This window comes from Lingula anatina, chromosome 1 (genome assembly GCF_051362555.1).
Source record: "Lingula anatina isolate TDL-2025a chromosome 1, LinAna3.0, whole genome shotgun sequence".
Lineage (NCBI taxonomy): Eukaryota > Metazoa > Brachiopoda > Lingulata > Lingulida > Lingulidae > Lingula > Lingula anatina.
In genome coordinates, this window is record NC_141767.1 from 7,674,730 (window position 1) to 7,689,190 (window position 14,461).

At 38.8% G+C, this 14,461-nt stretch overlaps 1 protein-coding gene and 1 long non-coding RNA gene across 2 annotated transcripts; one reads left to right on the forward strand and one right to left on the reverse strand.

Annotated features, from left to right (window-relative positions):
• Positions 1 to 794: 794 nt before the first annotated feature.
• On the reverse strand, positions 795 to 4,882 carry LOC106173936 (uncharacterized). Its single transcript, XM_086999709.1, has 3 exons — positions 4,730 to 4,882; positions 4,194 to 4,584; positions 795 to 1,946 (listed from the first exon to the last, which is right to left on the reverse strand). Exons 1-3 carry the CDS (start codon positions 4,790 to 4,792, stop codon positions 1,087 to 1,089), a joined length of 1,314 nt encoding a protein of 437 aa, XP_086855835.1. The 5' UTR covers positions 4,793 to 4,882; the 3' UTR covers positions 795 to 1,086.
• Positions 4,883 to 7,177: 2,295 nt separating this feature from the next.
• On the forward strand, positions 7,178 to 11,588 carry LOC147763948 (uncharacterized). The gene is made up of 2 exons (XR_015331773.1): positions 7,178 to 8,336; positions 10,568 to 11,588. It is a non-coding gene; the product is annotated as an uncharacterized LOC147763948 (long non-coding RNA).
• The last annotated feature ends 2,873 nt before the right edge of the window (positions 11,589 to 14,461 follow it).

Genomic DNA, 14,461 nt, shown 5'->3' on the forward strand with positions numbered 1-14,461 from the left:
ATGTCAATGCACCTCATTTAATTTCGATATTATAATATAAGCATAATATAAGTAATATGTTATTTCCTTATTCCTCTTTCATTATCATTCATGTTTTATAAATACTTGAACGCTTGAATGCAGATATTTCAAATTAAAACGTAAGTACATAAATAAACTATACATTAATAAATTAATGCAATAGGAATTTTTTGAGACAGATTGATGCTGACGCTCATGCATTTCAACCAAACAAACAATAATTAGTTCACTTTTTGACTGCGGAAATTTCATATAGGATGAAATAACTAATAACAAATTGAACTAGCAGTTTTTTAGCAACACTAAAAACCAGCTGCGCGTGCCAAACTAGTAAACAAAAGGACAGTTCGCTTCGCGTGGCACGCCTTAGCATGGGTTTAGCCTCTTCAAGCTATATTCCTATCGCCGCAACAAACAATAGGGACCTTCTGGCTGATGTATCCTGCTGTTAATTACACCTAGTTACAGCGGATTGTCGCGCTCGCGCTGGGCCACAGAAACCGGCGTCATGGGGTTCACTCGTATTAAGTATTGTGTTATTCCACCTAAGCTATTGTGTTTGTGCGTTCGAATTTTGAAGGGATTTATACGGTCCTCCATTGTTTGTCCGCCCCCTTCTATTCACAAGATAGGGATTAAAACATTCCGAACGTTGTTACACCGGTGTACAACGGAAACAAAATTATTCCGACCACTGTAAAGCGCCATGGAAAAGCTAGGCTTTAAAAGCCTGGGTTTTCTTCCCCACCCAAATTATTCTGAAGGAGACATAGTATGTTAAAAAGAAATTTATTGTTTTGCTAACTGCCTGCTATCTAAAAAATGATCGTTGTAATTAATGTAGACCTATGTAAATAAATGTTATATAATAGTGAAGAATGTCTTGACGTCTTGTAGCTTGCTGCTCTTTGGTATGTATATACACAAATGCGTGCTCCTGAACAGTAATTAATTGTTCTTTACTCATATTTCAGGTCCGGTCCGTATACCAGCCCCGTTCTTTTAACTTAACTAGCAGAGCTTGAAGTCCAGTGTTTGTTCTATTTTGACTAGATTGACATTTATTTATGGACGTAGGTAAGTCTTAAAAGCATCTGAGCGCCAACGTCCTAACATTTGTATTTGCTGAGTTGACATGCCTGATTGCGCGGCAAGTGTTGCACCTCCTATGCGGAAACTGTGGCTCTTGATGTCAGATGACGTAATGCCTAAAGCCTTAAGGCTGTTGCGGAGAAGGTATCCAAATTGCGATCTAGTGATGGTAAGTCCTCGTTCATTGACGAAGAGGTGAGGGTTGGTCACCTGAGGCCGGATCAGTAGGTAAGCCTGAAGATGATGTACTGGGCAAATATCCAAGGCTTGTTTGTTCAGTGTTATTCTGTATTGAGAAGACCCTCGGCAATGTTTGAATGACGTCAGAACGATAGTGATGAAGCTTTTCGATAGGTCTACAGTTACATTTTTGAGGTGAATGGTATGGTCCTGACCCTTGTCTCCAAACGTAAATTCGCTGATACGTAATAGGCCGAAAAAGGCTGTGGTATACATGGCTTTAAGCATAATCGCCTGATATTCATTCTCTGTGATGGTGGGTGCGATGGAGTTAGTGGGGTCTGAGTACCCTGCCATCTTGTACTTGTGACTCAAAGCCGATGTGTAAGTTTTTATGGTTGATGGTTTGTATCGGCGGGTTAAGAACTGAATAAACATGGCTGTCACCTGTTGGTCTGCTGGAAAGCTGACGAGACCAGTTTCCGAAGTGAATTCCTGTAGTCGCACTTCCACCTTTTCGTATGTTTTATGAGTGCTGGGAGCTAGTGCTGCATGCAGCGTGTGCTTCAGTTCTGCAGCAAGCTGTGTGGTAGCCATTGTGCGGGTATGGTGGTTGAGTTCTGGTTGGCCGTGGGATGTTGTCTTCGAAAACGCTGTAAATTAAAACGAGAGAGTGAGTCGGCTGCTATGTTGTTGACTCCTGGGATGTGAGATGCTCTAAAATGTATGTTATTCTGTAAACAGTGGAGTATCAAAATTCGCAATAGTTTGAGGATAGTTGTTTCTTTTGATGTGCATTTATTGAGTACTGGTACCAAGGCTTCATTGTCCGAGAATATGGTGACCTTTTTGTTGGCATAGATGGGTGTCCAGACCAGGAAAGCTACGACGATTGGATAGAGTTCCAAAATGGCTATGTTCATGTTCTTGTGTTCTGGTGCCCAGGGGCCAAAGAACCACGAGGAGCCAGAAACTGCTCCATACTCGAAGGAAGAAGATGCGTCTGTGTAAAGGAAGGGGCCGTTCCATTGGTCGTCGTGCATGAAGGCCTTGCCATTAAAACAACGCAGGAAAGATGCCCACATTGTTAGATCCTGGCGGGATTGGATGTTTAAACGTATTTTATGAGTAGGTTTGGCTGTTCCTTTGGTTAAGTCAATTAGTCGCCTTAGGAAGGCACGACCTACGGGAATAATGATGCAGCAGAAGTTTAGGGTACCTATGATTGATTGAAGGTCTTTTAATGTTATTTTCTTCTTAGTCTGGTGTGTCAAAATAGTGTCCAGACATTTGTTCACCTTGTCCATTGGCAAACGTGCCTCTTGCTTTATTGAATCAAGCTCTATGCCGGCAAATGACATTGTTGTGGACGGCACAGTTGTTTTCTCCTTAGATATTGGCAGGCCAATGCTCTCGCACATTTCTAAGAAATGATTAAGATAGTGTTGGCATTCATCAAAGGTCTCAGCAGCGATGAAGAAATCATCTAAAAGGTGGATGATATTTCTAATGTTCAGTTTGTGTTTCGCAATCCACTCCACTGCTGACGAAAATTGTTCAAAGATGGCACAAGAGCAAGATAGGCCCATGGGAAGTGTTTTGTCAAAGTACAACTTATTGTTCAGTGATATACCGAGGAGGAAACGATAATCCAGGTGGATGGGCACCTGGCGAAATGCATTGAGAATGTCTGTCTTGGCCATAAAGCTGCCTGGTTTGAGTTGTTTCAGGATGGAGATGGCATCAGCTACTGAACTGTACTGGACTGTGGAGAATTCTTCCCGAATGCCATCGTTGATTGAGCTGTTGGTTGGGTAAGATAGGTGATGTATAAACCTAAATTTTCCTGGGGTTTTCTTTGGAACTATCCCTATAGGGGCAATTGAATAGAATGGCAGTGGTGAGGACGTACAGGGGCCTGCCATACGTTGTGCTTTGCATTCTGCCTTGATTTTTTCGTCTAGTTCGCGAGGCCAGTCATCCGCAGATTGCAGATTTTTTAGTGTTTGTGGAAGTGATGCGCCCTCAAAAGGTATTATAAAGCCATTGGAAAATCCCTCTACTAGGTATTGTGTTGACGCCGGGTTGAACCCCGTCAGCCATAAAGCCAAGTTATCTGGCCGTATTGGAGTTACTATGCCACCTAAAAATTGCACGTATGGTTTGTTGGCCTGAATATAGTCTTGTAAAAAAGGTCTAAAATTTTCTGGTGGCTTTGAAGGGTCGTTTCCTGTTGGAGTACGACTGATGTGGCGCTGTTTGGGGGCCCGAGTTCCCCCATTGTTGAGTGGAGCGAGGGCAGACTGTTGCAGCATGTGGCCCTTTGCAGGATGAGCATGAGTGTGTGAAGGTGCATGCTGATGTGTCACATTATCGGCCATTGTTCCAGCGAAAGCTTGGCTTTCGCTGAGCGCGAAAGGGCTGTTCCCCTTTGGGACGCTGTATAAAACTAATATCTGCTAAGAGAATAGGGTCTGGTTTGTCCCAGCTGTATGCTAATGAATTGTAGTTGGAGCGGAATCGTTCGTCGTATGTTCGCCAATTTGAGGTATTATTGGCGTACATTTCCAGAATTCTGTTGTTATATTGTGTCAGTGGTACAGCTTGGTGAGGATGCTTTCGTAAATATACAGCTGAGAAGATGGTAAAGGCTGCCTGCCACTGCAGGAAGGTGATGGGGGCACTTTTTTTCTGGACTGGTTCCAAAATCATGTGGATGTTACCCTCCGCATCCTGTTTGCGCTTCTGTACGAGCTGCTCGTCCGTTAAAGCATCCTGGAGACCCAAGGTGTTGGAATTTCTAGGGATGAGGTCCTTGAAGGACACATATTCATTGTCCCAAAATTTTTGGCGGATGGACTGACTCAAATGGCTATCTATGTGAGTAGTCATGGACTCACCTGTTGCGGTAGTTGGCGCCAATCCGGTGGGTTGGCCATAGAAAACCATGACTGGCTGCTGTGGTGTGGTAGATGTGGAGGGACCCGAGTTTCCCACCACATATGTTGGCTGAGGGCCTCTAACAAATGCTTGATTTCCCATGACTGTGGCTTGGATGCCTAAAGTTGTGGGGGGCTGTGTTATACTGGCGCCAGCTGTGGGAGTGCTGTGTGCGCCCATGCTCTCTGGTGTGGCTGCGACGGTAACTTGAGCACCCAGGGTGTCGTGACCTATCCTGGTTGTATGGTCTTCGTTCTGCGCTGTGTACAGTGCGTGATCTAGGGGGAGCCCAAGTACTCCCCCTGTGTTGTTGGAAACCAGTGAAGGAATTCCTGGTGGTGGGTCCATTACCTGGAAATGAAGAATAGTTAGTATGTAAGACTCCCTGAGCAGAGATGAAAGCCCTGCCAGCTTATGTCAGTAAGTATATAAAAATAAGGGAGGGGGGTGTATAGAGCATTAATAACCTTTGAAGTTTGAGTTTAGCTGTACCTACGTTTGTATTCATACAGGATTGCACCCCTAACGGAACGAAAAAATTTGGACATTCCCCACTCATTCAGGTGTGTTCCATCAAAGGTAAGCATGCGCAGTCCATTGGTAGAGGCCCCTATATGTTTCCAGTAACGGGCAGATCCTGAAAGCTTGTGCTTAAGGGTGGCATTGATGACATCAATTTGGCAATTGAATTGTTCTTCTTGTTTCAACGTTGTGATATGCCCGGTCTTGTATCTGCGTCTGTGAAAAAGTTGACCCCACAGAATCCTCAGGCTAGGGTTTATTGCTTGGCATCTGTGGATGAAGCGCAGGATGTCATCAACTATGTGTTGTGGGTCATTCTGGAGATTTACATCGTTTTCCCCGAGTTGGACATACAAGATGTGACATTGGATCAGGTAATAAGAGAGGAAAGATGTGTGTTGGTTGAGTTCCCGGAGGTATCCAGTGACTGTTGCTCCCCCTTTAGAGTGAAAGTGTGTGTCTATGTCCAGGCCTAAGGAGTGGTCTGTTGTAAGGGCCTCCAGTCGCTTAAAGACAGTCTCAGCGCGTTAAACCCTTAAAATAGCACGAAAATGAATTTTCCTGGAAAACTCACCAATTTCCCAATAATGACCAAGGTATATCCTATCCAAAACCGTTCAGAAAATGAAGCTACCTAATACCGTTTTTAAGTTCCATTAAATAATAAAAGACGACTCGTCTTAAATACTCGGCTACCACCTCACAGTACGGCTTCAGAACGCGCAATTTCTCGCTAAGTCTCGCGGTTTACTATGAATGAAGTACTACGGCTGAGACCCGGATGTTACTATTTGGCGCCAAAACAGCAAACATGGCTCAGACGCGCGTCAAGTCTGAACAGGAGAGCGACAAAAGGGGGCGAAAGAAAATAGCCACTCCAGTTCGAAAGATACGAAAGAAAATTAGAGACAGACGAAGAAGCACTCAGACTGTGTATGTTGGGAGGGAGGTGGGGCGGTGGAGGACACTTAAAGCTGAGTTAGGACTCACATACGAGGCAATGGCGAAACTACTCCTCGACACGTGAGTATGCGCTTCACAGGTCTCAAGTGTGTCTGATTATCATATTATCCTGTTCACAATAAATGACAATATTTGTGCTCATACAAAGTTGGTTACGTGTATAAGAGCGTTTTGGGCTTTACGTTTTCTGTTTTTGATCGGTACATGTACCGAAAAGATGGACAGGCGGCACTTACATGTCTGACAAGTTTCGCTGTGTAGTCGTGACGTCTATCGCATTCTGACTGAAGCCTGCTGTGATTGGTCGTAAGCGTGGGAAAATCGAGGTCGTGACCTTGAGCCGGAAGTACTTCTGGCTGTGCTCCGAAATCATGATAAATAGTTTTCGTTTTCTAATTCTTTATTCTAGTTGTCTTAACAGGACTTTTGTGACCCAGACTTATTCATATAATAATAAACAATCTCCCAAAACACAAATCTGATCAAAGTTTTACATAGAACCTGCTTCTATACATTAATCTAACCCACTGAGTTGTCCTTTAATGAAGCTGTGGCCCAGTATGAGGACGCGGTGTTTTTCAGCCTCCATATCCTGTAATATAGTATGTGCATTAAGAGAAAATGTGGTCCCTATACCACAAGTCGAGGCATGGTAATTTTGTATTGTGTACTGTATATATTGCATATTCAAAGTTGTGTTTATAAGTATTGGATTTTTTTTTTTTTTTTTTTTTTTTTTTTTTTTACAGAAAATTTTTGTAGTAGTGTATCCTTGGCTTTTTGTCAACTGGAAAATTATTTTCCAGTTATGATTGTTGTTTAATTATTTATTTCTTAGTAATAATAATTATTCTTATCAATTATTAATATATATATATATATATATATATATTTTTTATTTTATTAATTTTTTTTTTGTGGCTTTTTGTGTGGCTTTGTTAGCCACAAAGGCAAAGGGCCTTCATTTGTCCCTTTTTTAATTGAATAGCATGGCTTTATTTGCCACCAGGGAAAGGGACTTTATTTGCCCCTTTTTTTTTTTTTTTTTTTTTTTTTTTTTTTTGTGGGTTTATTTGCCACAAGGGGAAGAGACTTTATTTGTCCCTTTTTAATTGAATAGCATGGCTTTATTTGCCACCAGGGAAAGGGACTTTATTTGCCTTTTTTTTTTTTTTTATAATATATAAAGGCAAACGGACTTTATTTGTCCCTTTATACTTGAATAGCATGGCTTTATTTGCCACAAGGGAAAGGGACTTTATTTGTTATACACTTATTTATTTATTTTATTTTAATTTTATTAACTTATTTATTTCAATTTATTATTATTATTATTATTATTATTATTATTATTATTATTATTTTATTTTATTTTTTATTTTATTTTTTTTTTAGAGAAGGGGACTTTATTTCTTTTTATTTCTTTTATGTTATTATTATTATTTTATTTTATTTTATTTATTTATATATTTATTTATTTTCTGTAAAAGGGGGGGGGGCTTTTATTGGTCCCTTGTGTGTCAAGAGAGAGTAAAATGGTATGATTTGTTTTGTGTTAGAGTTCCGTGCAAGAGGTTGTGAAGACCCGTCGGGACGGATTAATGCATGGTTGTAAGATGCGGATTGCGTAACACCAGATGTAAGCGAGGAGTTGAATGATGGCGTATGCCTGGGTCTGTCAGCGGGAATTAACTTTAAGCTGTGTATCCCGTTATTCCGTGCAAGAGTTAGCTGTACCATTACGTGAGAAAAGGAACCCTGGTTGGCAACGTTTTTTAGAGTCATAGCTGTTGGTATTTTGTGCTTTCTAGATCGTTGGATTCACTCTGGTTTGTAGCGAGTTAGTGCTAACAGAAGTGGATGGACATTCCTGGGCTTGGTGTGGAAAACGCAGCGTTGAAAAGAGGTGCGTTAATAACTTCACACCAGTCCTAATTTATGATATCCTGATTTTGAACAATAATAAACTTGTTTGTAAACAAATTTTAAGATTTCTTACCTTAACTTTGTCTATTGTTTTCTACTTCTCTTTTCTTTGTGAACTTCACGTGCAGGCTCCACGGAAACTGGGAATATTCTGCCTAGGGTTCTTCTTCTGTGTTTATGTTACGTGACATGAGCCAACGTTGCCATTGGCCGGAAAGTCAGATTGATTGACATGAACTGGTGCTGGACTTGTACTCACCCGTATTGTGTCATCTTCTCGGTCTCTGGTGCCAGTAGGGCGGCTGTACATCTGCTGCATTTTCTCTTGCGCGCTAGTTAATGGACGACCCCCGCATACGTTGGATTATAAACTAATTTATCCCATGCAAACGATAAATTTGTTTTTGGAAGACAAGTTTGTCGACAATAACCTTGCGCGCGTTATACGTCACAGGTCTTGCGTAACTACCCACGTGCTACGATTTTTCCCTTGGGGGGGCAGCAAGCCGACATTTTGTACAGGAGCAATGCAAAGATGGGTGAAAACGATACGTTGTTTTTAACCGAAAACGATGTCCCCGGGGCGAAACTGCCAACACCAAAAGTAAAGAAGCATACCAACGTTGTTTTGAAACGATGTGGTTAGCCTGTCAGTGGCGAGTTGGGGAGAAAAGAGCAGCACTGATAGCAAGGTACTGTGTACACGTGAACCGGCAAAGTTAATGATAATTTCATGTTGCAAAAGCATAATTAAATCAGTTAGTTATTTTCCAAACGATATTATTTGAAAAGCAGATACATAGATCAAACTAACAACAATAAAAAGTTTTGATGACATTGAAAATCAAAACCTGCGGTGCACGATAGGTTGAGGAGGACACTGCCACAGCAAGAAAACCTGCAAATACTTTACTCAGTTAGAAGGCCAGATGTTCATTACGAATCGCCCATTCTGCTATTTTGTTGTGTTTACATTCAAAGATCTGTTTGTGGGGTTGATTCATTCTGACACAGTGACACTGGATATTTTTCTACATGTATTTTGCCGAGGATAACTTTTTTTAATGAAAAACACTATAGGAAGTACGTGTCAGCTAGTTTATAGAAAGTACCCCTGTATGAGATGGTTTTAGCTGCAATCACAATTTTGAAGTGCCATTTAAAAAAAAATGTTTTAACTAAAATGAAATAATTTGGTGGTGCTATATTCTTTACAAAAAGTACTTATGTGTTTATGCTGTTTTTAATAATATTTAACTGTAATGAAAAAAAAAACTATGATGCTATTTTGTAAAGTATTTTTAGTGGGATGAAATAATTTGATAGTTGTATTTACAGCAAATAATTTGGTTTTTCTGCTTTTAAAAGAATTTTCAAAGTGCTGACATAATGTGGTGGTTCTATTCAAGTAAAATAATTCATAAGTACTATTTTGTAAAGAGGAACAAAAAAACTGTTCATTTGTAAAATGTTTGCTTTCTTTAATCTTTATTTCTTAAACTGTTACAAAAAGTTTTCCATACCTACAGTAATCCATTGGCTGAGAAATTGCAGCTATATAATCAGGAAAGTTATAGCACAAATAAATTATTTAAGTATTACATGGTTTCATGGTTTTTACTATGGACTGAATAATTATTTTGTTTAAATAAAACATTTGGTTTTGCTGCTTTTTAATGAATTTTCAGAGCGATGAAATAATATGGTGTTTCTACTCAAGTAAAACAATTCAGAAGTGCTATTTTGTAAAAAAAGAATAAAAACTGTTCATTTATAAAATGTTTTCTTTCTTTAAATTTTATTTCTTAAACTGTTACAAAAAGATTTCCAAACATGCATTATTCCATTGGCTGAGGAATTGCATCTATACATGTACAAATAAATTATCTAACTATACCTAGTTTTATGACTCTTACGATGTACTGAATAATTTTTTTTAATAAAAATAATTATTTAATTAACATTACCGGTCATGCTCAATACATCAATAAAAAAAGGATATTACTTAATAACACAACCTTACATGTATGCGGGTAGTAGGCTACCGGCACTTATGTATATTTACTGACAACTCTTCTGAAATTACGGACATAAGAAAACGCACTTTGATAAATCATACCTCCTAGGGGCACTTTCTTGCTATGGAGCTCTCTTTCCAAAACTTTATAAGTTTTTCCAAGATCAATTAACCTTTCTACATGTACGTGTATTCTTTTTGAGGCAACTCGTCTATCTTTAGGGGCCTAATTACTGTGCCTGGGTCAAGTTGTAACTGTCCTTTTAACATGGAAGGTGTGTTGACATGGGCAACCCTTCACTTCAAACGAAGCCCTGAATCCTCAGGAAAATTATGCCCACCTTGCCGACTTTGACATTCAGATACACAACAATACTGAGGCATGTTTATTAAGGCCAGTGCCACAGTCCAACGTATATGATATCCAACATGGCGACTGTGGAAGGACTGAATTCATACTAGCGACACCTGGCGCCAAGCGGGCTGGTATACCTCATTTTGTTACATAACACCATATGCTTGTGCCGTTGTTAACTCTGTGGTATTATTACTGCTCAAATTAATACCTGATACTATTTCTCAGGCTACCAAGTACAAATCAACTTATTTTGTGGCAATTGACCTCCATGTTCCATCATGTGTGCAGGTTGTTTATTATTATTATTTGTTCAAGCACATTTTGATAAAGTGGCTATGCTTTAACAAGAGAAAGTCAAAATTTATGCTGAAGTTTAAAAGATTAAATCATCAGTAGTATATACAATTCAAGCTATTTGATTATGCATATTTGATTTTCAGTTATCTTGATTATGATACGTGGTTGCTGCCTTTTTCTTTTGCCCTCAAATCAATATATAACAAGTAAATTGATAGTGCTTTATTACAATTTTGGCTTTATACTTTCAGATGTAAAAAATGTGTAGCTGTTGGTAAAGTTGTAGAGATTGATGTGAGCATAGATCAGGGGAAATGGTATTAGAGAAACTAGGAGGACAAGACATAGATAATGTACTAGTAGATCCATCATCACAGCAAGGGTACATGTAGATGGTGTGATTTTGTCCCTGAAGCTGTGCCTCAAGTTTTCAACTGGTTGAGTCCTTACTAAGACAAGCTGCTGCGGTGTGAATTACAATATGTGCATTCAGGTTATACGTGGCAGATTTATGACAAAAGAGACCTTCACAATATACTTCAAAGTTATTCTTGCATCTATGCCTCATCAAAAGTACACGGTTAAAGTGACTAGATCATTGTCTGCAAATAGTGAGGCATTGAAGGCTGCAAGATGCCATTGTTTTTCAGTATTAAGACTGACAGTATCTGTTTTTATTTATTTTTTATTCATTTTTAATGGGAGGGAGATTCACTTTGTTCTTTCTATGCCCATTCAGTTTAGGGTTGGTGGCAATATATGGTAAATCTGTCATGCCTGTGTGTACTGTAGAATTTCTTTTGCTCAAATTTCTACATTTATTAAATGCATTATGAAGTTTCTCGAGTGATTAATGAGGTTACTTGTAGAAATATCTTGCCTACACGCATTTTGTGATATTTTTACTGCTTTATACATATGATTATTCACATTTCAACAGTGGTGTGTGAAAGGTATTTGCATTTTAGAACTGTAGATCTGTGTGCCAGTAGGGTTATATTGCAGTAATATCTGTTAATGTTTCTAAAAATAAGCTTCATGTTTGATAATTAATTGGTTTGAAATAAATAAATAAATAAATAAATAAATAATCCAAATAAAATTAATTTATTTTATATTTCACATAATCTGTTCTTATTATTTCTTCTAAGCATTTAATCATAACATCTCCCACCATTATACTGTTATTGTGTAATAACATTGAAAGTTTCCAAGTTTTTATTAACAGGTTGATGCTAACGTATTACAAATAAATATAAGCATCAAAGCATATTTCCTTACTCAAATGTAGCAAACGTACCACTGGCATAATACCGGTAAAGATACAGGTAAAGATGACAGCATTGATAACTGGGTTTACAGCGCTGTTAGTGAAACATATAGTTAGTGTCAGATTGTTATCTGATAAAGTTTGCTGCTAGTACCTGGGAACAAAAGGTCCGGCACTTGACAATCAAGTTGATAAAATCACAAAACGCCTGTAGAAATTAGAGCATACCTGCCCAACACTGATTTGTTCAGATTCTTGACTATAGGGGTGCGTTACTGATGACAGGGGCCAAGACTTGAACTTAGAGGTTTGGCATGTCACTGGACATTCCTCTCGATTTCTGCCCAAATCTAATAAAGCCTCAGTTGCTTAACTTTTGCCAAATTTCCAATATCTACAGGTCGTGTTGTTTAATGCTTGGGGTCTTTTCTCTGGCGGCGGTTAATTGGGGACACCTGTGCGGCCTGTCAACGCACCAAGACCCACTTTTGTCAGTGCCACATTTTCCATTGCCGTAAATATCAAATTTACGAATAGAATGAAGAATAATGACAGTTATGAAAAATGTTTGGAAGTACCTGTCACCTTCGCCGCTGTAACCATATGGGCTTTGCCGCCCCCCCCCCCCCCCCCCCCACCACAGGCGACACCTTGCGGAGCAAGCGTGCGCAATCCAGGATGCAACTGAAAATAACCTTGTCGCGCGACCTTATTGGCAGGAGCTTGCAGCGGATTATATTTGTAACGACACTATATAGCTAACTGCAGTTGAACCTGTGATTCATTCTGCTGAGTCGGACGTTGTGGACCAGCCCAGTGGTTCATTCACTTATTCTTTTCTGAAGATTGGTGATGCAGATTTTGTGTGCTTAATTATTTAACCTCCTTCTAACAAGAGAAAGGGGAAGGGAAAGAAACAGAGATGTCAAATGAAATGGGTAGAATGAGTACTACAATACATTAAATAAAGGGGCTCGCAGTGAAAAAAGGTGATGGCCCATAACAGGGGGGATTATTCTTTAGATATAGACTCATTGTTGTATGGTTTATATTTGTAGCCTACTGACTTATATTGTAGGCTACTCCCGTTTCTTTCTTGGAACTACATGTAGTTCCTTGAATGAAATTTTGCCTGTATAAATTTACTCTGTGACATGAATTAATTAATAGAACACGCCTGTTGAAAAGGCTTTCCGTAACTAATACAGTTTCACAGGTAAGTTGTTCAGAAAAACACCGGCGCCGTTCGTCGCCGCTACCTTCAGGAAAGCGTATCCTCCGCTTGGATCACAGGCATTTTTTATCTGACTAATTAGGGCAGATGTCAATTTACGTTTTAGCTGTTAATTCTGAATTTACTAATATTTTGGGCTAAAATCGATGTCAGATTCAAAGCCATGACGCAAAGCAACCAGAGTGACTGTTCGAATTTCAAAATATTCTATTCCGTTTTCTTCCTTATGTTTTTATTAGGCCTATCATTTGTTGCGCCACTTGTTGCACACACTGAAGATGTAAGGCAATTATGGTATTATCCATTGTATGATAATCTAAGCTAGCTTCGCATTTAACAGACAAAATTATTCAGACCTTTCAACACTATCTCAACACTATTTCACACTAGAGAATCTCCCCATTTAGTGACATATCTCCTGATTACCCGATTCAGCATAAACGCCCCCTGATTTATCAGACTAGAACGCGTGGCGATAAAATGTGTCGCTAGATCTTGTAAACACTCAGCGAAATGCACCTTATGACTATATTCATTGTGTCGTCACTTAATTGCATTATCGGTTTCATGAACTGACGATAGTAATTGCAGTTAAAAAGGTAGAGGAAATCATATGTGCAACACTGGAAACACATTTCAAGGAAAACCGATAGGCCTGTTGTCATGAAACTCACTGAAGTAATCAATCTTACTAAAACGCAGGTCAAGTTAAAAAATCAGCATGATTGGGCCACTATTTTAGTAGTTATGCTGTTTTTTTTCACTTTTCAGCATATATGCAACACTGTAAACACAGTTTAAGAAAAACAGATAGGCCAATTGACATTAAACTCACAGGAGTGGTCAATCTTGCTAAAACGCAGGTGGAGTTCGAAAATCAGCATAATTGGGCCATTAGAAGTTATGCTGTTTTTTTCACATTTCCTCAGATTCAATTCTTAGGCATGTTAACAGTCTCATTATTGAACTAATAAGAAACGTAAAAGTGTTTGTTTGACATTTCCTGCATCTTTACCACATTGTTAGTTGATTTTGTAAAAATGATAGTAAACTTAAGCTTGTTATCATGTATTGTGTAACAAAGTTTCAAAAATGGAAATAAACTCATATCATTCCAGTTTGTCAGATTCAATCATTCACTATGTTCAGAATCCCAGAATGGAGGAAATTGGACATTTAACACTGTTGTATTGATATTTTTCCCATCTCATCAATTTTCTTAGTTGATCATATAAAAATGGCAGTAAGCTGTTAATTTGGTTTTATGTTAAAAATTGTTAAATATGGGAAAAAACATTTCAGAACAGTGCTGTCTTGTTTACAATTTGGCATTTTCAAGGTGTGACTTTGAAGTTCCATGGGCCTGAAGACCTTTGCTAGTCACATTTTCTGAATACCCATGATACTAATATTTTATTATTAAAAATTGATGTCATTATGCTGTTAAACATTATGTAATATTGCATCAAAATTTGAAGAAACCTCTATTTTGGGCACTGCTCCCATGATGACCATTAAAGGAAAACCATGTCACTTACTGTCCTCAAACTTACGGGAAAGAAACATGAGTCTAAAATACAGCAAATACAGTAAGCAATGCAGTCTGTTTGGTCAATTTTTTCTGGCAGTTTAACAGTTTTC

What these genes read in the sequence shown, in the direction of transcription:
- LOC106173936 (XM_086999709.1), bottom strand. Translation starts at nt 4,792, where the DNA reads ATGAGTGGGGAATGTCCAAATTTTTTCGTTCCGTTAGGGGTGCAATCC. An exon ending in AATCCTGTATGAATACAAAC is followed by an intron (nt 4,585 to 4,729) that starts GTAGGTACAGCT and finishes CTTCATTTCCAG; the next exon opens with GTAATGGACCCACCACCAGG. An exon ending in GGCGCCAACTACCGCAACAG is followed by an intron (nt 1,947 to 4,193) that starts GTGAGTCCATGA and finishes TTTAATTTACAG; the next exon opens with CGTTTTCGAAGACAACATCC.